The sequence below is a fragment of the Gouania willdenowi genome, chromosome 3 (assembly GCF_900634775.1).
Source record: "Gouania willdenowi chromosome 3, fGouWil2.1, whole genome shotgun sequence".
Lineage (NCBI taxonomy): Eukaryota > Metazoa > Chordata > Actinopteri > Blenniiformes > Gobiesocidae > Gouania > Gouania willdenowi.
In genome coordinates, this window is record NC_041046.1 from 36,905,186 (window position 1) to 36,931,876 (window position 26,691).

At 36.3% G+C, this 26,691-nt stretch overlaps 1 protein-coding gene across 1 annotated transcript in view; it reads right to left on the reverse strand.

Annotated features, from left to right (window-relative positions):
• Positions 1 to 10,338: 10,338 nt before the first annotated feature.
• The window catches only part of homer2 (homer scaffold protein 2), a 41,817-nt gene continuing 25,464 nt past the window's right edge, over positions 10,339 to 26,691 (reverse strand). The window contains exons 3-8 of the mRNA XM_028474168.1: positions 19,492 to 19,623; positions 19,303 to 19,395; positions 17,542 to 17,681; positions 13,974 to 14,130; positions 13,064 to 13,174; positions 10,339 to 10,452 (exon numbers count right to left, since the gene is read on the reverse strand). Coding sequence (XP_028329969.1) covers positions 10,339 to 10,452; positions 13,064 to 13,174; positions 13,974 to 14,130; positions 17,542 to 17,681; positions 19,303 to 19,395; positions 19,492 to 19,623 — 747 coding nt within the window. The remainder of the gene's footprint in view (positions 10,453 to 13,063; positions 13,175 to 13,973; positions 14,131 to 17,541; positions 17,682 to 19,302; positions 19,396 to 19,491; positions 19,624 to 26,691) is intronic.

Genomic DNA, 26,691 nt, shown 5'->3' on the forward strand with positions numbered 1-26,691 from the left:
AAAAAAAAAATATTGAGTTAGGACCATCATTAGACCCTAAAAACTACTGCAAATATAATGCAAAATACTTAAACAGGGCTGAGAACGCAGGTAAGGCACAAAAATGACAAAAAAACTAAAATCACCCAAAATCAAAAGTAAGGCTATAACAAGGCATAATTTTTCAAAAATTTCAAAAAAAAAATTGAGTTAGGACCATCATTAGACCCTAAAAACTACTGCAAATATAATGCACATACTTAAACAGGGCAAAAAAAGCAGTAAGGCACAAAAAATGACAAAAAACTAAAATCACCCAAAATCAAAAGTAAGGCTATAACAAGGCATATTTTTTCAAAAATTTCAAAAAAAAAAATATTGAGTTAGGACCATCATTAGACCCTAAAAACTACTACAAATATAATGCAAATACTTAAACAGGGCTAAGAACGCAGGAAGGCACAAAAAATGACAAAAAACTAAAATCACCCAAAATCAAAAGTAAGGCTATAACAAGGCATAATTTTTCAAAAATTTAAAAAATAAAAATTGAGTTAGGACCATCATTAGACCCTAAAAACTACTGCAAATATAATGCACATACTAAACAGGGCAAAAAAAAGCAGTAAGGCACAAAAAAATGACAAAAAACTAAAATCACCCAAAATCAAAAGTAAGGCTATAACAAGGCATATTTTTTCAAAAAATTTCAAAAAAAAAAAATATTGAGTTAGGACCATCATTAGACCCTAAAAACTACTGCAAATATAATGCACATACTTAAACAGGGCTAAGAAAGCAGTAAGGCACAAAAAATGACAAAAAAAACTAAAATCACCCAAAATCAAAAGTAAGGCTATAACAAGGCATAATTTTCAAAATTTCAAAAAAAAAATGAGTTAGGACCATCATTAGACCCTAAAAACTACTGCAAATATAATGCACATACTTAAACAGGGCTAAGAAAGCAGTAAGGCACAAAAAATGACAAAAAAACTAAAATCACCCAAAATAAAAAGTAAGGCTATAACAAGGCATATTTTTTCAAAAATTTCAAAAAAAAAATTATTGAGTTAGGACCATCATTAGACCCTAAAAACTGCTGCAAATATAATGCACATACTTAAACAGGGCAAAAAAAAGCAGTAAGGCACAAAAAATGACAAAAAACTAAAATCACCCAAAATCAAAAGTAAGGCTATAACAAGGCATATTTTTTCAAAAAATTTCAAAAAAAAAAAAATTGAGTTAGGACCATCATTAGACCCTAAAAACTACTGCAAATATAATGCACATACTTAAACAGGGCAAAAAAGCAGTAAGGCACAAAAAATGACAAAAAACTAAAATCACCCAAAATCAAAAGTAAGGCTATAACAAGGCATCATTTTTCAAAAATTTCCAAAAAAAAATTGAGTTAGGACCATCATTAGACCCTAAAAACTACTGCAAATATAATGCACATACTTAAACAGGGCAAAAAAGCAGTAAGGCACAAAAAATGACAAAAAAACTAAAATCACCCAAAATCAAAAGTAAGGCTATAACAAGGCATTATTTTTCAAAAAATTTAAAAAAAAAAAAAAATGAGTTAGGACCATCATTAGACCCTAAAAACTACTGCAAATATAATGCACATACTTAAACAGGGCAAAAAAGCAGTAAGGCACAAAAAATGACAAAAAACTAAAATCACCCAAAATCAAAAGTAAGGCTATAACAAGGCATAATTTTTCAAAAATTTCAAAAAAAAAATTAAGTTAGGACCATCATTAGACCCTAAAAACTACTGCAAATATAATGCACATACTTAAACAGGGCAAAAAAAGCAGTAAGGCACAAAAAATGACAAAAAACTAAAATCACCCAAAATCAAAAGTAAGGCTATAACAAGGCATATTTTTTCAAAAAATTTCAAAAAAAAAAAAATGAGTTAGGACCATCATTAGACCCTAAAAACTACTGCAAATATAATGCACATACTTAAACAGGGCAAAAAAAAGCAGTAAGGCACAAAAAATGACAAAAAACTAAAATCACCCAAAATCAAAAGTAAGGCTATAACAAGGCATATTTTTTCAAAAAATTTCAAAAAAAAAAATTGAGTTAGGACCATCATTAGACCCTAAAAACTACTGCAAATATAATGCACATACTTAAACAGGGCTAAGAAAGCAGTAAGGCACAAAAAATGACAAAAAACTAAAATCATCCAAAATCAAAAGTAAGACTATAACAAGGCATATTTTTTCAAAAATGTCAAAAAAAAAATATTGAGTTAGGACCATCATTAGACCCTAAAAACTACTGCAAATATAATGCACATACTTAAAGAGGGCAAAAAAAGCAGTTAGGCACAAAAAATGACAAAAAACTAAAATCACCCAAAATCAAAAGTAAGGCTATAACAAGGCATATTTTTTCAAAAAATTTCAAAAAAAAAAAAATGAGTTAGGACCATCATTAGACCCTAAAAACTACTGCAAATATAATGCACATACTTAAACAGGGCAAAAAAACAGTAAGGCACAAAAAATGACAAAAAACTAAAATCACCCAAAATCAGGGCAAAAAAAGCAGTTAGGCACAAAAAATGACAAAAAACTAAAATCACCCAAAATCAAAAGTAAGGCTATAACAAGGCATATTTTTTCAAAAAATTTCAAAAAAAAAAAAAAATGAGTTAGGACCATCATTAGACCCCAAAAACTACTGCAAATATAATGCACATACTTAAACAGGGCTAAGAAAGCAGTAAGGCACAAAAAATGACAAAAAACTAAAATCACCCAAAATCAAAAGTAAGGCTATAACAAGGCATAATTTTTCAAAAATTTAAAAAATAAAAATTGAGTTAGGACCATCATTAGACCCTAAAAACTACTGCAAATATAATGCACATACTTAAATAGGGCTAAGAACGCAGTAAGGCACAAAAAATGACAAAAAACTAAAATCACCCAAAATCAAAAGTAAGGCATAATTTTTCAAAAATTTCAAAAAAAAAAAATTGAGTTAGGACCATCATTAGACCCTAAAAAACTACTGCAAATATAATGCACATACTTAAACAGGGCTAAGAAAGCAGTAAGGCACAAAAAATGACAAAAAACTAAAATCATCCAAAATCAAAAGTAAGACTATAACAAGGCATATTTTTTCAAAAATGTCAAAAAAAAAATATTGAGTTAGGACCATCATTAGACCCTAAAAACTACTGCAAATATAATGCACATACTTAAACAGGGCAAAAAAAGCAGTAAGGCACAAAAAATGACAAAAAACTAAAATCACCCAAAATCAAAAGTAAGGCTATAACAAGGCATATTTTTTCAAAAAATTTCAAAAAAAAAAACATGAGTTAGGACCATCATTAGACCCTAAAAACTACTGCAAATATAATGCACATACTTAAACAGGGCAAAAAAAGCAGTAAGGCACAAAAAATGACAAAAAACTAAAATCACCCAAAATCAAAAGTAAGGCTATAACAAGGCATATTTTTTCAAAAAATTTAAAAAAAAAAAAAATGAGTTAGGACCATCATTAGACCCTAAAAACTACTGCAAATATAATGCAAATACTTAAACAGGGCTAAGAACGCAGTAAGGCACAAAAAATGACAAAAAACTAAAATCACCCAAAATCAAAAGTAAGGCTATAACAAGGCATATTTTTTCAAAAATTTCAAAAAAAAAAAATTGAGTTAGGACCATCATTAGACCCTAAAAACTACTGCAAATATAATGCACATACTTAAACAGGGCAAAAAAACAGTAAGGCACAAAAAATGACAAAAAACTAAAATCACCCAAAATCAAAAGTCAGGCTATAACAAGGCATATTTTTTCAAAAATTTCAAAAAGAAAAATTGTGTTAGGACCATCATTAGACCCTAAAAACTACTGCAAATATAATGCACATACTTAAACAGGGCAAAAAAACAGTAAGGCACAAAAAATGACAAAAAACTAAAATCACCCAAAATCAAAAGTCAGGCTATAACAAGGCATATTTTTTCAAAAATTTCGAAAAATAAAAATTGAGTTAGGACCATCATTAGACCCTAAAAACTACTGCAAATATAATGCACATACTTAAACAGGGCTAAGAAAGCAGTAAGGCACAAAAAATGACAAAAAACTAAAATCACCCAAAATCAAAAGTAAGGCTATAACAAGGCATATTTTTTCAAAAATTTCAAAAAGAAAAATTGTGTTAGGACCATCATTAGACCCTAAAAACTACTGCAAATATAATGCACATACCTAAACAGGGCAAAAAAAACAGTAAGGCACAAAAAATGACAAAAAACTAAAATCACCCAAAATCAAAAGTCAGGCTATAACAAGGCATATTTTTTCAAAAATTTCGAAAAATAAAAATTGAGTTAGGACCATCATTAGACCCTAAAAACTACTGCAAATATAATGCACATACTTAAACAGGGCTAAGAAAGCAGTAAGGCACAAAAAATGACAAAAAACTAAAAAAAAACCAAAATCAAAAGTAAGGCTATAACAAGGCATATTTTTTCAAAAATTTCAAAAAAAAAAAAAATGAGTTAGGACCATCATTAGACCCCAAAAACTACTGCAAATATAATGCACATACTTAAACAGGGCTAAGAAAGCAGTAAGGCACAAAAAATGACAAAAAACTAAAATCACCCAAAATCAAAAGTAAGGCTATAACAAGGCATAATTTTTCAAAAATTTCAAAAAAAAAATTGAGTTAGGACCATCATTAGACCCTAAAAACTACTGCAAATATAATGCACATACTTAAACAGGGCTAAGAACGCAGTAAGGCACAAAAAATGACAAAAAAACTAAAATCACCCAAAATCAAAAGTAAGGCATAATTTTTCAAAAATTTCAAAAAAAAAAATTGAGTTAGGACCATCATTAGACCCTAAAAACTACTGCAAATATAATGCACATACTTAAACAGGGCAAAAAAACAGTAAGGCACAAAAAATGACAAAAAACTAAAATCACCCAAAATCAAAAGTCAGGCTATAACAAGGCATATTTTTTCAAAAATTTCAAAAAGAAAAATTGTGTTAGGACCATCATTAGACCCTAAAAACTACTGCAAATATAATGCACATACTTAAACAGGGCAAAAAAACAGTAAGGCACAAAAAATGACAAAAAACTAAAATCACCCAAAATCAAAAGTCAGGCTATAACAAGGCATATTTTTTCAAAAATTTCGAAAAATAAAAATTGAGTTAGGACCATCATTAGACCCTAAAAACTACTGCAAATATAATGCACATACTAAAACAGGGCTAAGAAAGCAGTAAGGCACAAAAAATGACAAAAAACTAAAATCACCCAAAATCAAAAGTAAGGCTATAACAAGGCATATTTTTTCAAAAATTTCAAAAAAAAAAAAAATGAGTTAGGACCATCATTAGACCCCAAAAACTACTGCAAATATAATGCACATACTTAAACAGGGCTAAGAAAGCAGTAAGGCACAAAAAATGACAAAAAACTAAAATCACCCAAAATCAAAAGTAAGGCTATAACAAGGCATAATTTTTCAAAAATTTCAAAAAAAAAATTGAGTTAGGACCATCATTAGACCCTAAAAACTACTGCAAATATAATGCACATACTTAAATAGGGCTAAGAACGCAGTAAGGCACAAAAAATGACAAAAAACTAAAATCACCCAAAATCAAAAGTAAGGCATAATTTTTCAAAAATTTCAAAAAAAAAAAATTGAGTTAGGACCATCATTAGACCCTAAAAACTACTGCAAATATAATGCACATACTTAAACAGGGCTAAGAAAGCAGTAAGGCACAAAAAATGACAAAAAACTAAAATCATCCAAAATCAAAAGTAAGACTATAACAAGGCATATTTTTTCAAAAATGTCAAAAAAAAATATTGAGTTAGGACCATCATTAGACCCTAAAAACTACTGCAAATATAATGCACATACTTAAACAGGGCAAAAAAAAGCAGTAAGGCACAAAAAATGACAAAAAACTAAAATCACCCAAAATCAAAAGTAAGGCTATAACAAGGCATATTTTTTCAAAAAATTTCAAAAAAAAAAAAAATGAGTTAGGACCATCATTAGACCCTAAAAACTACTGCAAATATAATGCAAATACTTAAACAGGGCTAAGAACGCAGTAAGGCACAAAAAATGACAAAAAACTAAAATCACCCAAAATCAAAAGTAAGGCTATAACAAGGCATATTTTTTCAAAAATTTCAAAAAAAAAAATTGAGTTAGGACCATCATTAGACCCTAAAAACTACTGCAAATATAATGCACATACTTAAACAGGGCAAAAAAACAGTAAGGCACAAAAAATGACAAAAAAACTAAAATCACCCAAAATCAAAAGTCAGGCTATAACAAGGCATATTTTTTCAAAAATTTCAAAAAGAAAAATTGTGTTAGGACCATCATTAGACCCTAAAAACTACTGCAAATATAATGCACATACTTAAACAGGGCAAAAAAACAGTAAGGCACAAAAAATGACAAAAAACTAAAATCACCCAAAATCAAAAGTCAGGCTATAACAAGGCATATTTTTTCAAAAATTTCGAAAAATAAAAATTGAGTTAGGACCATCATTAGACCCTAAAAACTACTGCAAATATAATGCACATACTTAAACAGGGCTAAGAAAGCAGTAAGGCACAAAAAATGACAAAAAACTAAAATCACCCAAAATCAAAAGTAAGGCTATAATAAGGCATATTTTTTCAAAAATTTCAAAAAAAAAAGAAATTGAGTTAGGACCATCATTAGACCATAAAAACTACTGCAAATATAATGCACATACTTAAACAGGGCTAAGACAGCAGTAAGGCACAAAAAATGACAAAAAACTAATTTCATACAAAATCAAAAGTAAGGCTATAACAAGGCATATTTTTTCAAAAATTAAAAAAAAATGAAAATTGAGTTAGGACCATCATTAGACCCTAAAAACTACTGCAAATATAATGCACATACTTAAACAGGGCTAAGAAAGCAGTAAGGCACAAAAAATGACAAAAGACTAAAATCACCCAAAATTAAAAGTAAGGCTATAACAAGGAATATTTTTTCAAAAATTTCAAAAAGAAAAAATTGAGATAGGACCATCATTAGACCCTAAAGACTACTGCAAATATAATGCACATACTTAAACAGGGCTAAGAAAGCAGTAAGGCACAAAAAATGACAAAATGAAAAAAATTCACTTATAAATGGAGATAAGGCTATAGTAAGGCATAAAAACGGAGATAAGGCTATATAAAGACGGGCAAATTTTTTTTAAAACGCATCAAAACAGAGGTAAGGCTATAGTAAGGCATAAAAATGGATGGAAAACTTTCAAACGCCCAAAAATGGACGAACAATGTAAATGCCCGAAAAAGGAGATAAAAATGGCCGAAAATTTTTTAAACGCATCAAAACGGAGGTAAAGCTATAGTAACGCATAAAAATGGATGAAAAAATTTAAATGCTCGAAAACGAAGATAAGGCTATAGTAAGGTATAAAAATGGGCAAAAAAATTTCAAACGCATCAAAAAGGAGGTAAGGCTATAGTAAGGCATAAAAATGGACGAAAAAATTTTAAACCTCCCAAAACAGAGGTAAGGCTATAGTGAGGCACATGAAAGAGCAAAAAAATTTAAAACGCTAAAAAACAGAGAAACATGAAAGAAAGCAAAAAAAAAAAAAAAAAAAAGAAAAAAAGTTAAAAATTTTTTAAATACACAAAATTACTCAAACATAAAATGACAACAAAGAAAGACATAACCATTTAAACAATCAAATGACCAAAAACCACAACACATTACTGAATAGCTCCAGAGATGAACAAACTGTCTCCAAAATTACACAAAAATGACAAGACAAACCCTGTATTAATGCTCTGATTGGTCATTCTTCTAAACTCTGACATGAATGTTGATCATGTGGCCCTCGAATCAGATACAATCACAATTTTGTGCCCCCCAGCTGTGATAGAGTTGCCCAGCCCTGACCTAGACTTGGAGTTTTAACAAAGAAAAGGGAAAGCCAGTGAACGTGTGTGAGCAAATTCAACAAAGAAACAGAGAGTGCTGAAATGCTCCCGCAACACAGGCGTCCACATCACCTTCGTTGAAAGAAGGACGTATCTATTCTATTCATGTGATTGGAAGGCAATGGAGTTGAGACGAGCAGGCGACACCAGTGACAGATTAATGCTGAGGATACCATGGAAGGGAGGGCTTTAAAATAGGAGTGCTAAATGGGTGTAGCGCCTGCAGCTGACTCCTGACACCTGATCTCAAGCAGGGAGTCCTTTTTAAAATAGCCTCCATCGCTGAACTCTGACTGTTTTTGTAAACGCTGCCTGATCCAAAGTGGCTCGGCTTTGGTCCGAGGCCTGTGGGATGGTGAGAGGCATTTGGATCGATGCTGTGATAAACTTCAGCTTTTTAAACTCTTGTTGTCACCACCATTAATCCAGACGGTTGCTGTAGGAATTAATGAACCAGGCAGTAGTCGAAGTTTAGTGAAGAACTTCAGGCATGCCATTGTTTTGGTTTTTTACCCTTCATAAAAATTGTCCATTAAACTGCAACACTTAACTACCATGTTACAGTTCTATGTAGTTCTACACATACTGTACATAGTTAATTATGAAAATATGTTTCATATCAAGCTTTCCCACATTTTACCATTGGAAAAAAAATTAAATCTAGGGGTATACTGACACAAAAAAAGGCTCAGATGCCCACACCAAAAATATTAAAACCTATATTTTCATTGATTAGGAAGCCTAACAATGTAACCAATAGATAAAATAATTAGATGATAGTGTAGATAATTGATTTTTATGAATTAGGACCCGTTATCATAAGAGATGCTTACAGAAAGCTAACACAAGAAGTAGGTTAACTTTTATTAGGTTATTCATTTCAAGCTCAGTAATTGTGATTAATTGTAACAGAACTTTAGTAATTGAGAACATAACTGTAATTGACTTTCTGAGAATAAAAAAATGATTGTAATTTAATCTTTGAAAAAATGCTGGTCACTATAATCATAATTGAACATGGGTAATTGAAAAGGTAATTGTAAGTAAAAAATGTAATTGACCCCAACTCTGATGATGACAGCCTTAAAGACATTTTCCTGCTTTGAGCTTCAATATCAAAGCCTCTTATGTGAGACTGAGCACTGACCGAGTCTGGCACTTCTGGTTTAACAGAAAGTCTGATGTTACTCAATGAGGGATTAGCGTCGGAGGAACAGGTGCTCTTTGTTGTTTCAGGGTTTCTCACCATCACAGCCCACACGTTCACTGAAATGTTATGAGCTCTGCTGGGTAACGCTGCAGAGCAGAGCCACTGAATGACTCAGGCTGTTTCTGCATCTGAACAAAACCAATCTGTGCTAGCAGGGAACCAACAGGCAGACGTAGAGCTGCAGTATATGTGTTTTACATGGAAAGAGGGATGGGGGAGCCTTTACAAAGACACAATAAACCATGCACGCTGTCCTGGAGATGCACCATTATTATTAGATATGCCAACTATGTGTGTGCGGCGCAAGACACGTGAAAGGAATGTTGTCTCACCAGCCCTCAGGCACAGTGATGAAACTCTCATCCTTTAGCTCAGTCTCAATGTGCTGCATGCGCCCACTAAAAAGCCCTAACGCTCACCCCTTGTAACAGCAGCTGCGTTCTCACATGTGACCAACATCATCACCATTTTGTCTGGGAGTCAAACATTAGGACAGGGGTCAGGGGTAGAGCAGCGATTTTAAAAGTGAGGTGTTCTAAGGGTAGGGCAACCATCGACTCCCAGTTTAGTTTATTAAAAAATATTGTGGAGTTTCATTAAAATGGCAAATTATAGACGTCTACAACTGAATTGTTTGGAAATAAATAATTCATGTTTTCGCTGTCACTTTTACTTTCTCCTGCGGGCCAAGTTAGATGCTCTAAAGGGCCGAATTTGGCCCCCGGGCCTTGAGTTTGAGACATGCACTTTAGGACAAATTCTACAGAGCTGAAAGGTTGATTATCAAAGCTATGCAGACGACACACAACTATATCTATCACTGAACCCAGATGAGCAGAGTCCCATAGAGGCGTGGTGTGACTGCTTAGAAAAGGAAAAAAGATTTCTGATGAAATGTAATAAAAATTAAGAAAATAAGTGTTGCATGTTGAAACATTTCTTACCTTTTAAGTTACTGCTAGTTTTCCTTATCATCTTGCCATTTAATTTAAGTGGAACTGTGAACATTTAGTATATCAAACAGGTAGCCCTTGGGATTATTCAGTATATTTGAAGTAGCCTGCAGTTTCAGAAAGATTGGTGACCCCTGCATCAGGGAAACGTGTAAAGGTCTGTGAGGCATACCTGCAGCTTTGTAGTGACGCTCTCGCACTCGGCCATGAGCTGAGGGATGATTTCTGCTTGTTTTCTCAAGTTCTCCAGCTCCTGGGGACAAAACATTTACGAACAAGTTCACTCCAAAGGCATCAGGGATAGTTCCAATCACTGGAAAACAAACAGCGGTGCACCAGGGGAGCGAGCGTCTGACTGATGGTGATTTGGGTAGAGAGCAGGTGAGGTAATGCCTTTCACTCTGCTGCACTGCTTGTATGTGACATTTTCTTAAACTAAGATGTTCCTATCTACGAGCACGGAGAGCTGACGAGACTATAAAGTTATAGAGAATAACTTGTTTTGTTTCCTTCGTACGTGTAGCGTTGACTATCGCTCTGAAAATCTCATCTCCGCACTGCCTTGAGCCAAACACACAGTGAACAATTTCACAGCATCCGCCGCCGCTTGCAGCTGTGAACCGAGCAGTAATTGGTCGATCCTTTGCAGTCACCTGACAAAGTGCAAAGGCACTCTGCTGCTACCCGACCGACCAGCACCAGGGGTCAGCAGCACTACGGAGGATGCTTAATAATTTATTTGCACAGTTTTAATTGGAGGATGTGGAGTTCCTAGGAGGCGGCGAGTCACTCGATGAGCTTCTGTGGGAATCTGAGGTAAGAACACAGAATCGCTTTCTTTAGGGCAGCGTTTGATCAAAAAAAAAAACGTTTGCAAACTCTGGTTGCTGCCCTTGCAGTACCTGACCAAGCCAAGCTGCTCCTGAGTCCTGTACACTATCAGTTATCATGTTGAGGTTGCATTTATACAGATAACTGTTACTTAGGAAATCCACTTTGATCTCCAGACGCCTCTGACGAAGGCTGGCAGTTGACAGTCGAAACATGTCAGGAGATCAAAGTGGATTTCCTAATTAACAGTTGTCTGAATAAATGAAACCTTAAGATACTATTCAAAAAGAAGACAATAAGACTCTTTCTGGAATAACCATTAGTTATTGTACAATGATCACGTCAGATTTTATTTGCATTACAGCCTCACAAATCTCATTTACTTCTAGGACCACAGTAATTTTACATTACCATTGTTAACCTTAGTTATCTCTAAACCTTAACATTCCATGTGCATTTAAAAGTCTTTGTCTATTATTTTAAGGTAGGCACAAATCTTATGTGAAGCATTTATTTGAAACATCGTCTTCAACACCAAACTTCTAGTTCCGATCTCGAGGAATAATGAAAATCTATGTATTTTTATTAGATACAAGGATACAAAAATCATGATACCATGATTATTCACACTTAGAATGACTATTAATAATAATACATTAGGTCAAAATGTACAGCACTGGGCACCTCCATTTTTAAAACAATTAATGATGAAATGCACAATCCTGACGTGATCTGGATTAAACTCCTTTGGGTAATTGTGGAATCAACCCAACATATCTGAGTCAAATTTCATAAAGATTGGTTAATTGCAAACCAAGATATGAACATGAACACAAATACAGTACATAAATGAGAGCTTATGAAAATTCTACAATTTCATTTAGCAGACGCTTTTAGCCAAAGCAATGTACGACGAGAGTTGAAGGACTCCAACCGAAAAAGACTTCTATCCCCGGGGTTTGTGTGTCTTCAAAAGTCCGTGATTTACTCGCTGACTTCATCCACCAGAGGGTCAGCTGCGCACTGTTTAAGCGAAAGTAAAGGTCTTTTAGGAGAGCTTTTCTTCTCTGCTTCCTTGTCTCCTACCAAACCGCAGTGTTGGAAAAATCGCCCCCTGTGGTAATTTTTATCCTCTTTCCCTAAACAAGAGGTTTACATCGACATCTTTAACGATTCCAGATTAGTTAGAGCAACTAAAAGCAGCACAAAATGGCATTTTGGCTAAAAAAAGCTGCTAAATGATCTAAAAAGCAGGCAGATTTCTTCGCTCCAATAAAAAACAATGCGATGTTTAGAGGCAAATGGGGCTGTGTGACATCACCAATCATGTGAAAGATGGTGAAATACAGGTTCTAAAATGATAAAGTAGTCCCAAGTTAATGAAATGAATATCACACATAGACCTTCTAATAAAGACATTTCAGAGGTTTTAGGGCACATCTGTAAAAACAGGATCACTTAAAGGTCATTTCACACACCTTTCCAGGAAAGTGAAGAACTAAGGAGGGAAACTAGAAAAAAACAACCAGAATTCTTTCCTATTTACTTGCAGCCATCAGTGGAGGTGGCCAGACTGTGGCCCCACAGGGATCATTTCAAGAAGTACCATTAGGCTAGTTCAAGCCATTTGTGCCAACATCCCGCTGTGCCGTATAGAAACCAGTCACAGAAGGAACTAGTATATGATGCTCCCAAAAACGGACAGACATCAAGCAATTTACTGCTAAAAGGCAGCACAGAGAGTTCAACGCAGGATGTTTGGGACAAAAGTGCAGAACAAAAGTTTAGTTTTAACTGTGAGAGCATAAAAATAACAAGAGTGGTTTATAGAAAACCCCTAAGACTACACCACCAATCACTTCCTGTTGAGGTCTAATCACTTCCCGGGGGAGTGATGTGGTGCTGGGATTGCCCGAGGGAGGTAAGGAGCGGAAACCTGGAAACGGATTTATTTGATGAAAGGGACCGGATGGTGCCACCAATCAAGAACTACTCGCCAAGCTGTGCAGACTGACGGAGCTGTGACATCTCACCTGCTCTTTGTCCTGCAGCTCAGCTTCCAGCTCCTGCACTCGCACCCTCAGTTGAGTGTTTCCCTGCTTCTCCTGATCGGCTTCGTTACACTGAGCTTCTAGTTCGGCGATCTAAGAGACAATTAGAAAAAAAAGAGAGAGTTGTTTTTTCAGTTTAGTTCTCCTTTAAGCAAACAAATCACAGTTCAGCTGTTGTTTAGCTTTTGTTGACTCGCACACACCAGTGTTACAATGTTAGCATATAGGTATATCTGAGGATTCCAATCAGTACATTTCTTATCTTAAGGAATTTAAGGCGCTATCAGTGGAAGCTGCTAGTTTGACACCATTGAGGACGGCTCTGTCTGTCAGGGTGATGCATTTGTGGCTTTGTGCTGATCTGAAGGGAACAGTGTGTCCACGGATGGTAAAATACTTTCCCGACTCAGGGTATCGGAACTTTTGGAATTCAATCAGTTTTTCATGTATACATGTTGATTTGATTCGTAAGAGCATCACATGATAATATCTTTATCCATCCTTTCAGGAGTTGTACCACGAACCATAACAGGTAAAATAAAAAAACAAAACAAACCTGCAGCACTTTACAAATGAAGTGAATGAATGTCCAGCTGCAGCTTCAGCCCACACTGATTATGAAACTGGAATGCATCTATTTATAGTGGACTCTGGCGCAGGGAACACAAGCTAATCAAACGTACAGGCCTACAGTTCTCTGTGACGTCAAAGATGAAGATAAAACCAACCAAACCAAAGTGAGAAACTAAATTTTACAAACACAATCCTCAAATTTCACCATTTTATTAATGTAAAGGAACATAGATTATTTTTCAAGAAGACTGTTATTGAATGAGCCTGCTGGACAATGGGTTGGTGAAAATTCCCCACAGAAAGGTCAGTTCTACTTTACCTTTCCCCTGAGTGCATCACTCTCCTCCTTGCAAACGGTGAGTTGTTTCTTCCAGCTCTCCACGTTAGACGATGACTCCTGCAGTGCGTCCACCAGTCTGGCATTATTGTCTCTTAAAGCCTGCAGCTCCGTTTCCCACTTCTTAGCATTGGTGTTGCTGCCAGGAAGAGAAAAAGTCAAAACCAGCGTGTTGAATCATCACAGCTCTGATTCCCTATGACATGACACACTAATTCAGTGTTTTTCAACCTTTTTTGCGCTAAGGTACATCTTTTCATTGAACAAAATCCCAAGGCACACCACCAACCAAAAATGTGAAAAGAAAATGAAACTGTGTAGCCTATATTAACATTATACTGTCATTCTTAACAAAGTGTCTTGAATAGGAATCAAATAAACACAAAGAAAAAAAGTTTTTATGACCATTGATGTTTCTTCTTTCTAATAAAAGGTGTATTTAACAATATCCAGTCATTCTTATCAAAGCGTCTTGAATATAAATCAAACAAATAATATATATTTTATTTTATCGTCTTTCATATTTTGCATAAAAACTAATCACTACATATAATTAGAACTACAACTGAACTTTATTCTGTTAAATATTGTTTTGTATTTTTATATTATATTCATAATAATAATGAATACATAATATAATTAAATTATGTTATATTTTGCTAAACGTAAAGAGTGTCAGATTTCATCCAAAGGCTGTTGTTTATTAACATGAACAATGAGAACTGTGTGGCAGTTGTGTGCCTTTCTTTTTAATCATTTTATTTTTTATCACAATGTCATATTTGCAGACAATAGTTAGTTTTCAAAAATGTTTTTTTGGAACAATTAGGTGAAATTTAATCATTTCCCAAGGCACACCTGACAATCTCTCACGGCCCAGTGGTTGAAAAACGCTGCTCTAATTAGACGTCATGTAAACTTAAAATTACGCGTCGTCAACGCTAAGGTGTGAGGAGCAGCTACCCCTTCATGTGTTACACTGTCAGCAAAGGGGAACCCGTTTGACCAATGGGGTCAGAGAGTGTGTGGCGTATATTTTGGTATGCATGACTGTTCCCTTCCGCATGCATGGCCAAGCTGAAGTGTTCTGCCTCATCAAATGTGGACGGACTGGCAGCGCAGCATTCTGCTGTTCTTGGCCACCTCACTGCTGTAACACCTTTCCACAAAACCAAACCTCTAAGCCCTGCGACTGCACGGGAAAAGCTAGACAGAAGCCAGCAATGGCAGACTGAGCTAGGTTTCACCTCCAACTGATACATAAACGTCAGGGGGGAAGTTTGTTTTAGATTTTTTTTTTTTTTAAAACAATGATCAAGGGAGTTTATTTTTTGTTAAAACTGCAATCAGTGATATCATGACATGAACTTTCTGAACTGGTCTAAACATTATAGTTTCCCTCTGGGGTGGTGAATTTTTTTACTTTGTAAAAGCACTTTGAGCTGCATTCTTTGTATGAAAAGCACCTTTTATAAATAAAGATTGATTTGATTTGATATAGTTGTCCACTATTTTTTTCCCATTTGTGTGAATAATAGTCACATTTTTATCCTTTTGCCATTAAGTTTGTTAGTGCAAGGAACTTTGAGTCACATTGAAGGTAAAATATTGCTGCAAACTGAAATCTTACTAATACTACTCCAATAATTTATCAGTCCAAATATTGATAATCATAGGTTGTCTTTAAGGGGCACATTGCTGTCTCATCTGGGAGTTTTGAGCTCATTCATTAGCATTCAAAAGATAAGTCTAAAACGACTACATAAAATGTTGTCTTGTATTAATATTTTAATATTAAATCATTATTAAAATAGTTCAAACACATGAAACAAAGTCACATACCAGTATATTCTACAAAGACTCGGTTAACAACTCGTGTTTTCTGTGATTTTGAAAAATCCTTCCAGGTCATTCTGGTCAGTTTAGGGCAACTTCTTTAAATCCTTCCAATAATATTTATTTCATATGGATTCAAGTATACTTCCTTGCATATTTCACACAAATTAAAAAAAGAGAGATTTTAACATCCCCTCCACCCAAAAAAAAAAAAAAAAAATCAAGCCAGTACTTAAAATATGAATTATAGATGATCTAAGTACACCATCAGTCAAAAGTTTAAACATACTTTCTCATTTAAATTCAGTGAGGTGTGTCTGAACTTTTTCATCGTAGTCTATGTCCATGGTTTTCTAAATCAGCCCCTGAATCATTTATATACTCCATTTAGGAAATAAGAGTTTGACACCGGAACTGTGCAGAGGCTTCATTATCCTCTCATGTGAATACATGTGGGCGTCAGCAGGTAGACTCTGTTAATTGGCCTTCCTTCCTTCCTGATGTGTTCATTTTTCCTTCGATTCTTGCTATATTTCGCTGTGTATTTATTCGACTTTGTTGCCCCAAGGTCGTCTTACTCCCATCTGGAATCACATCTGGTGTTTCATGCAATTAGCAATTTATGTACTCCACCGCTGGATTATTAAGGCCAGAAATAGTGAATGGTGGAACGGAGCAGCTTGGGTACTTCTGATTAGATCAGAAGATTTCAGAGCCCTCGGGGTGGGGGGGCGTTGGGGGGGGATGCAGCACTAAAATGAAAAAAGCATTTTTAACTCGGTTTGGTGCCGAGACGAGGAGCATAAAAAAGCCATAAAAACTCTACGGGAGCAATCATGAGCTGTTGTGTGTGGAATGTCAGAGATAAAGATGTCATGGATTCAGCTTTATTAGCAGCTACTGGGATTATGATGCATGTTTAGGATTAGCACACTTCATTTCACCAAATGGCTGACTGTCTGTATTATTAAAGTAATGGATTGGTCTCATCTGGTTGCCTGTTAATTTATGAGGTTGAACTTTTAAGATCGAAAGCTTCAGGGTTTAAGAAACACTGATGATTAAAAAACATGTAAATCTTTTATGTAAAGGTGAGTTTTATTCTTGTTTCATGTTTGCTAATTTTTATTGGGTTTTACATTGTCATTTTTTCTTCTAATATGGTTAACTTAAATTTCTTGATTCCAATTTTTGTCACAATTAAATTAACCTGATCGTTGGCTATATATTACATTTAAAATATGGGCTCTGCACGCTGTAATCGTGTATTTATTCATTAAGCCTTTGGTAGAATTTAAATCATTAGGTTATTTAACTGTATTACGTTTTTAGAATAGTTGTTATTTAATTATTAAATTTTGCACCGTAAACTGTACACACATTGTTTGTTTAAAAGTTGTGCAATAAAACTCGATTTTTTCCTAACATGATTAATAATTGTGATTACAATCGGGATTACAATATTGATCAAGATAATCGTGATCATCACTTTGGCCATAACCGTGCATAATCGTATGAATTGTTTGCTTTGCCTCAAATATGTCTAACAAAATGGATCCTTAAAAAAAAGCATTAGAGAATAAATAGGGCAGTGTAAAAAGAGAAGCATCAGCTTGGCCCCATGAGGTGATGAGCATCTCCCAGTGTGATGCAAGCCTAATGAAACCTTAATGTAAGAGTAATTTCCCAACACATCAAAGTAAAGCCTCCTCACCTCTGTTCAACGACACTCTTGAGATGTTCGTTCTCGGTCTTCAGCACTGCAGCTTCAGGCCCGACGTGAGAGATTTTCTCGTCGTCTGTGCCGTTGATGCTGGATGCCTGATTGGCAGAAGGCATCTCATGTCCAGACTCCTTGTAAAGGGACAGAAGAAAGGACCGTGGTTTGGAGCAAGTTTTAATCAAAGACATGTGTCTGGTAAATTCTGATCTCGGTGTACGTCTCTCTGAAGGACCTTTAGCAATGTGCGTCACATCATTTACTGCAGGGGATCTCGGCTGGTGTGTTTAGATTCAAAAAGTAGCTAGCGGAGCATTTTCAGTGGTTTGCAGACATTCTTGTAAGAAAAACTGTTAGAAAAATAATAGGGTGCTCCACATACATCTTTCTACTTTGAATAGTAGGCAGATGGTAGTGACAGAGCCTCAGTTTCTTTATATATTGAGCATTGTCAACAAAACTATACGTTTTCAGTTAACAGTATCTAGAAATCTAAAAGGTTCCTTATTTTTTTGTCACCTTTTCACTAATTTGGGAACCACCATCAACCCTTGATGAGAATCAATGGACTAGTGAACCTGCTTTATAGCATTTACTCAGGTCTGTTTAAGAATCTAAGATGCTAACCAGTGTTCATTAATCCACGGGATGTTGGACTTGTAACAAACTAGCAACCAACACACAGCTCTACAGAAAGCCTGGTAATCTGCTATTCTTTACAATCAGGTGTGGTGAACCAGGGTGGCATCTAAAACATGGAGGACAGGGGCTCTCCAGGACCAGATTTGGGCACTCCTGCTCTACACCGGTGTTCTGCAAATGGTGGTACGCGATGGCACTACAGAGGGTACTTGAGAGAGAGTGCAAAACTACTAAATAAAGGCATTAAAAATATGGGGATTTTAAAATGTGTAATTTTGTAATTATTCATAATAATGATGGCAAAAATTATCTTGATAAGAACATGAACTGAAAGTACAAGGGTCAGTCTTGGCCCTCCACCAGGTGAGAGAGGACCAGAAATTATAAAAAGCAAAAAATACTGTTAAATTCCCCTTATTAACAACGTTCGATTTTGACTGTTAACACTCATTCATTCCATCATTTAGCGTCTCCTACGGGCGAATAACGACGCAAGTCAGCATGAAAAATCCACCAAGCACAAGTGCCACAAATACACTCCTTCCAAAAAGTGTTAAAGGATGTAAAGTCTGGAACAAATCTGTGTAAGAAGTCATTAATGAATGCCAGAGAACCATGTGAGCATGAAAATAAAATCTAAATGTCTAACTTAAAGACAAGGCATGTGAAATAAAAATAAATATACGTGTTGACTTGTGTATGAACTGTAAGAATTTAATTAAATTTAAAAAATGTGCTTCATATGCCCTTTTATGTTTTCATTTAGGCTGTATTATAACCTAGGAATGTTCACAGCAAAGGTAGGCTTACCAGATTCTTATCACCTATATGTATTTAGTAAGTGGTTGATGAGTGGTGATTTTAGATTTAGATTAGATTTCTTGTATGCCTCTTAAAATAAAGGATATTGGAGCTCGGTTGGGGTGGTGGGACAGCTCGTAGAGGGTGCCAGAACATTTTCTATATTTTCCAAAACATGACAGGTATGGACAAAGGGGGTGCAAACATTTGAGAACCACTGCTCTACTCAATAGGTAAATGAATAGTCTGTAAAGGCCAGCATTGACTTAACCAGTGAAAAGCAGAGGTGTTGCTCTCAGAGAAGATATTTACCTGTGAGTGGTTACTCATCGTCTCCCCCTTCTCCTGAGATTTTTCCCTCGCTAGCTTGGCTGCCTCTTTAACCTCTTGGAACTTCTCGGCAAACTAAAGATGAAGGGAAGAAGTTAGATCGATTATCTGAGAGCAGGTATACCTCTGATTGACCCTACGAGAGTAGCTGCAGATATGGCTTTCCTTCACCTTGGCAAGCTGCTGCTCCGAAGAGAATCCCAGTCCAAACACAGTGTTGGCCCTGCTGTCTGCCCACTGGCCAAACTTCTGTGATGTCTTGGTGAACGTCATGTTTGGTGTGATTGTGCTGTTTATGATCACCTGGGAGGGTAAAACAATGGAGCATTAATACAAAGCTAAGTACATTATATTCATAGCTGTGACATAACATAGTTCACCCAAGTTAAATTGTGCCCCAGCGGCTGCATGCACATGAGGAAAACTCCTACCAGTCTAGCACAGGACAAAGCTTTATTGTGTGCCTCAGTCATGCCACAGCAAATATGTGCTATGCTGCCAATGCCTCTGCCCACATGTCCAACATGTTGGTGTTTGCTTTGTTTTTTTTTCTACAAACGAATGTATCACCAAAGTCACTCAGCAAAAAAATTTTTTTTTAATTCTGCAAATTACATTCTTTTAAAACACACCTTCAAAACTGAAGTCTGACACGGCAAATCCAGCCTGACACTATCTGATCAGCCCGTGGGAGGATTTTATTAAAAAATGAAAATAAGAGGGCAATCATTTACTGTAACTGATAATCTGTAATTTAACGCTTTATACACCTTAGGAAATTTTAGCCAATGCATGTAGAGTTGTTTATATGTGGATGTAGGAGTGTGACGATATCTTGATACGGCGATATATCGCAATGTTTTTCCGCATGATCGATTATCGATATGGTAAGACCCTATTTTTTGTTTACAGAAAGCATTATTGGAGATACTTATTCACTTACATTGATATATTGACACTTATTTACAGAAAGGTCGCACTAAAATAGTGTCACTGTTCATAGGACACTTTTTCAATGTATTGTCTTTCAGAGATATAAAATAAAAATTGAATTTTTTCACTTAATCTTTTTTTTTCTTATGTCATAAATTATTGTAGATTGATTTCTGACCAATATATCGATATTCACAGTATCGTCATGTCGATAAAACTAAGGGAAAACATTGGTTTACACATGTTTGACTTTGAACTTTATATGGTTTTCATTTTTCAAACTAAATCTAAAAAATAAAATGAATTGAGACTTTTCCTTTTAAAGTCCAAAAACTAACAATTCATGCCACTCTGATGGTAGAACCACACAGCTAATATACAGCCATCATCATGGTATCCTTTAAAGAAAATCCACACAGTCTATGGCGTACACCACATGTGTCAAACTCAAGATCCGGGGACCAAATCTGGCCCTTTGGAGCACCCAATTCGGCCCGCAGGAGAAAGCAAAAATTACAGAGAAAACATGAATCATTGTGTAAATGAAACTCAACAATATTTACAGGGGCTCACAGTTTTCCGGGTAATAAAAATGCATGATTGCAGTAATTTTTATTGTTAAATTGTTGAAATAAACTTACAAAATCCTTTAATTTCCCTCAAATTATTAAATGACATTTCCCTTAATTAAATAAAAATTGGTCACAAAATCAAGGAAATTTAAAGTAAAGATCCTGTTGGGACTGATATCTATCACTTATTGTTTGGATATTGTTGGTTTCTTACATTTTTTGTATTTTATGTATATATGTACAAGCGCAAACTAGGGTGCAATAATGTAGAAATTACTAGTTTTCTTGCATAAAATCTGTGGCCCATTTAAGATCAAACTGCTCCATATTTGGCCCTAGGACTAAAATGAGTTTGACACCCCTGGCGTAGACGGTTTATGGTCCACACACTTCCTTTGCTAATCTGTTGGGGCAGCAAGATGCATCTGCGGCATGTCGTCTACAACAATGGAGGGTAGAGAGAGAGCGAACCACACAAAGCTTGTCTCACGACCGAGTTATACCATTAATAATGTGTGTAAATTACCAACAATTAGGAAGCAATGGTGGACAGTTTAATCACAGAGGAGTCATTGTTACGTAGCAACATGGCTCTGAAAGCAGGACTAGAGGAATCAGACTGCTGACACTCCGTGATCATCATCTCCACGCCCCCACGTCTTTCTCTCCGTCGTTTGAGTGGCTGAGGTAGCTAAACACCTTCGACTGTATCATTACTGGACACAAAGCCCAAAAGCAGACAAGGCAAATAATAGCTGCCAATCAAAATACCCCAGACTTGGAAACCCCCTCAAGAGCAATGCTATTAGTGCCTGAAGTGAGAGATCAGTCATGGATTACAAACATCTCAGCTGAACCTCCTCAACTGGGATCCTTAACCAAAGTGTGCGTAAATAGTGGTTTCAAAGCAGCTGCTGTAATAATTAAAAATGATTTAGCCTTTCAAAGGCCTCATCACAACATGTGTGCCCTAATTTACCATCAAGATAAACCTGAGAAAATGAACACAACCGGTGCACGTCTCATTGCAAGCAACAAAGGGGAATATATAGATCTAACAGATCATTAGATGGGCTCAAAATGAAGCGTTGTGATGTGATGAAACGTTAATGAACAATGTGGAAAGGATGGACCCATGTTACAGATTATGCTCAGTATGAACCATCAAGAGATTGTAATAAGCATGTTCAGAAATGTGTGTGATATCCTACAAACTAAAAATAAGGGATACCACTGGTTGTGAAAACAATGTTGGCTGTGTAGAAATACTTTAAAGCTAGGGTAGGCGATTTCCGCCAGATACACTTTTGTTTTTGGTTGAAATTGTCTTTATGTCCTGACAGAACTTAAGATCTTATGTACTCTGAAAAAGGAATGAAGAAACTCTGTCATCTGTAGCAACTGTAAATCTGTAATAACTTCGACCAATGGAAAAAACAAACTTTTTTTTTAACCAATCACGTCTCTCTGTCCCCCTGCTCGTTCTCAACCCCTCACATGCACGAGCTCACACTGAAAGCGCGTCATCGCTGACAGAGTTAAAACAGAGTTTTTGGTCATGTTTGTTAACATATATAATGGTAAAGTTTATTGTTTGCTTACTGCTGAATGAGACAACAAAGTTTCTACACAATACAAGCGATGAGCTGAGCTCCTCTTCTGCAGCAGCTGTGCACATGCATGTGAGTGAGACGGAGCACAGAGGGGAGGGGCGAGAGAGGTAAAGGCAGAGCCGTCGGGGAGGCTACATTCAAAATCATGCTAGCTTTTGAAAATCGCCTACCCTGCCTTTAAGGTTAGTGTGACTGACAAGTCCGACTGCAGCTTGTTCACCACAAAAAACTTTAAAAGAAGATTAATTTAAAGCTCATATTGGTATTCAGAGTCAAGAAGTACAACGATAGTAGAGTACTCATACTCATTCTGGAAAGGTCTGGTATTGGACTTCCTTACTAAAAATGTATTGAGCATCATACAGGTGGTCAGGTGGAGATCATTCAGGTTTCTGTAACACATTGTAGCTTGTAAGAGGAACATACAGTAAGAAATAGCATACTCATAGCAGGTACTTATTTTCCGTGTTGTAGTTAACAGCCCACTTTTGAACCTCGTTGTATACCCATTACACTGCTTACACACCATTTACACTGATGTCCACCCCATACTCATTCTCATTCCACTCACACATAGTTTAGCACCAGGTGGACCTGCTAATACTGTATTATGTTTTTATGCAATCTGTGCCTTCTTCTTGCCCTTCTCTCTCTTTTCTGTTTCAGGTGTCTTGATGCTGGAACTGGCAGTTCCTGATCTGTGGTTCACGACCCAACTAGTCTGGGACACTGATGTTCTATCTCTCTATCCTGTTCTGTTCTCCTCTTTCTATCCACTAACCCCAACCAGTCAAAGCAGATAGCTGCCACCTCTGAATCTGGTTCTGCTGGAGATTTCATCCTGTTAAGAGTTGTTTCTCCCCACAGTTGCTGATACATGTTCATGTGGATTTGTAAGGTTTTTTTTCTTTTTTCTTAAGAATTTTATATTTTGACAGTGCTTCAAGTTGACTATTGCTATATTGCTATATAAATAAAGTTGAGTTGAATTGAATCAAGTCTTTTAATGCTAATGAGTGATGAAGTTTTCTAAACCAAAAAGAATGAGCCCACACATACAGTACATCCCTCTATTGCCTTAAACAGACTGTGTGCTGCATGACGTGATGTTAAATGACGCTGAATGTTGTTCTTGGATACATTTAGCAGCAGAAATGTTTTGTAATAAAAATCAATGAATTAGATTAGAACAAAGCAATAATTCTATCAGCTAACTAGTCAAATCATATGAACCAGCTCCTGCTCTGAGCAGACAAGTCTGCCAGGTCCCTCCTGTCATGTAGGGCTCTGTGACTGTATGTTGGCATGCATTCGTGTGCGACTCAGTGAGTAAACCAATAGCAGAGTGGGAGGCACAGACATGACGCTGGCAGCTGTGCGAATGGCTGCAGATCAAATGGCACAGGAGGCACTGAGTCAAGCTGTGGCCTGAGGGTCAGCTGGAAGCCCAGAGACTGCCAGGAGGTTACAGGAGAAACCGGAGAAAGCTTCGTGGGCTGATCGTGTGTCTGCAGCGTCCACGGATTCTGCACCGTCGGTGAAAAGGAAGGGAAATGGGGAATAAAGTATGTGCGAGAAAAGTGATCACGATCACCTGCTAAGTACCAAATACGTAATTCTAGAAAATAAAACCAACCGGTGCGTAGAAGAGTAGCTTGCTTACAAAGGTATGATGGAGATGAAGAAATGTTATGTTATACAGTACGAAGGGCTGCAAAAACACGTCGTCCTGTGATAGCAGTGACGCAGGTTTAGCTTCCTGATGGGAGGAGGATGGACAACTCAGGAGGCACATTAAAGTTTTCAAGTGTGAGCTGTGTGGTAAAGAATTCTGGCTAGAATTCAACAAATCAATGTGTCTGCCGCCCACCACTTTAAGTCAAGACTATAAATGTGTAATTATTCACTCTTCAGTCCTTTTTTTTTTTAAAACTACCTCTCCCTAAGGACAAGTTTCTTATTTTAATGAAAATAAAAGCAGCAGTACAAGAAAATAGCCTTCAAGTTTCTGCCTTCCACATAGTTAAAAACATCCTTACCATGAGTTAAAGCATATAATTATTGATTATTCTTACTTGTTTGCAAAGGATAAAACTCTGTATATTTGTTGGTGGCAAAGAGTTACATCATACTCTGGGGCCCTTCACATAATAACTGAAAATAGTAACAGTAGAATAATGGACGTCCCTGCTCAGGTTACATCATAACCCTGGAGGGCAGGCTTCCTCCCAAAGAGGTCTGGGAGCTGCCCTCCATGGCGGACCTTTGCGGCTCTGGGTTAGCCTACTGCTATTAGGTCTGGAGGCAGCCCAGAGCCACAGACGGATACCTAGATAGGGAGGTAAGAGGAAAAATAAATGAATAAATTTAAAATAAAAAAGAGGCAAAGGAAAATGAGGTATAAAGGAAGCCTGTGGGTGGGGTCCCCCTCAGACCTCCTAGTGTCTGCCGGCTTTGCTGGCCTCCTCAGTTCACCTGGGTGTCGGGCTCCAGATTAAAACTATTACTTCTCCTCCTCCTCCTTTCTTAGGTTTTTTTTTTTTTTTTTGTTAACTTCTCTTTTTTCCCTTTCTTCTCTCAATTTTATTACACTATTTTTTCACTTTGTCTGCACATGCTGTCGAAGGTCAACACTACAAGAATTTCATTCTTTTTAAGACAGCAAAAATTTGTTATTGCAATTAAATTAATTAATTAATTTTATTCCATAATTGTGACCATCACCAGCCCTCCCTAAGGAAGGGTAAGAAATACTTCATTAAAGGGTGGATATAAAAAGAGAGGGCAGTGTTACACCTAGGTGAGGGGGAAGGGAATAGGGAAGAGAGAGTCAGGGTAGGAAATGGAAGGGGTGGGGAAGAGTTGACTGATTTGAAGTGAGTGAGATGTGACGTTATAGTTGTGCATATTATGTTGTGTAATCAAGCCAGTCTGGTGACAAGTGTGGAGAAATTGAGGCGGGTGACAAAGCACCTAGCTTAAGTATAATGGTGGTGGCTGTGAAAAGAGGGAAGGAGTGAGTGGTAATACCTAAAACAGGTATTTGGGATCAACATGTCGAATGTTAAACCCAGTACGAGTTTATTCCACAGCCCATGCCAGTGCATCCATGACCAATATTTGTGTGAGAACCTTTTCTGCGAACCCAAGCGCCACCCCGGGCCCGAAGATGCAGCTAGGCCGGCAGATACGACGGAAACCAAGGAGCCCCAATTGTAATACAAACCAAATCAAAACTTCAATAATTAGAATCAAGTTACAAACTGCATTAAAAAATATTCCAGCCAGACCTTTTTGGTTGCATTGCAAATTACTGTACCAGCTCAACCTGTAAATACTGGGAGGAAACACTAATTTCTATTTTATATATTATTAATGTCTCATGTAGCCAGATCATAACAAAACCTTTTCTATGGATGGTTTTGTTTTTTCCTCACTCCTTATCTGTGACTTTAATGAAAAGCTAGATTGGTTTTGATGAGGCGAGGTAAACATTAATAACAGCATCAATGTTCCTGGCTGGCTGATGCATACAAACTGAAAGTCATTGTCATTTCCATTGTGTTTGTGCTCCTCATTAGATTTTCTGAATAAATAAGTGAGGAAAATATGTGCAGATTACAGAACATAAATCGGTGATACTGTTGCTTCACACTAGTTCAGAACAGGTTTGGTCAGAATACACCATAATCCTTGCGGATACTTGTTTTGGGACTAACAACAGCCTCGTGCCTCCTTCCTCATGACAGCTGGGCATTCAACACAAAACACAATCTCATTGTTATGGCAAAGTGTGCGAGTCCCTGTCAGTCCCAGAGGAAATAATGCGTTTTTGTTGGGGAAAAACTTTCTGATACACAGCTAGCGGAAAGGAAAAAAAATCATAAGGAAGCAAATATTCATATGGTCACTCTTTGGCCACTTAACATGAATTTAGTCAGAACACAAACCACAATTCCAAATGCATCCTTTGTAATAGTCAGTGGCCAGAATTTGGTTAAAGCTGCAATATGTAACTTTTTTTTGGCATCATTTGGTCAAAAATCCATAATCTTTGAGCATATTGTAATCAAAGTGTTCTGAGTGGACAGTGAATCTATTTTCCTTGCCCTGTAAAATGACATTTAAAAATCCAGGAGCATGACACTGGATGGATCAGCCAATCAGAGATCTTTCTACAAACACGTGTGCTCTATGAGGGTTACTATTGGCTGCTTGACTGAAGTCAGGCGCGTTCAGGTACCTTCTGTAGT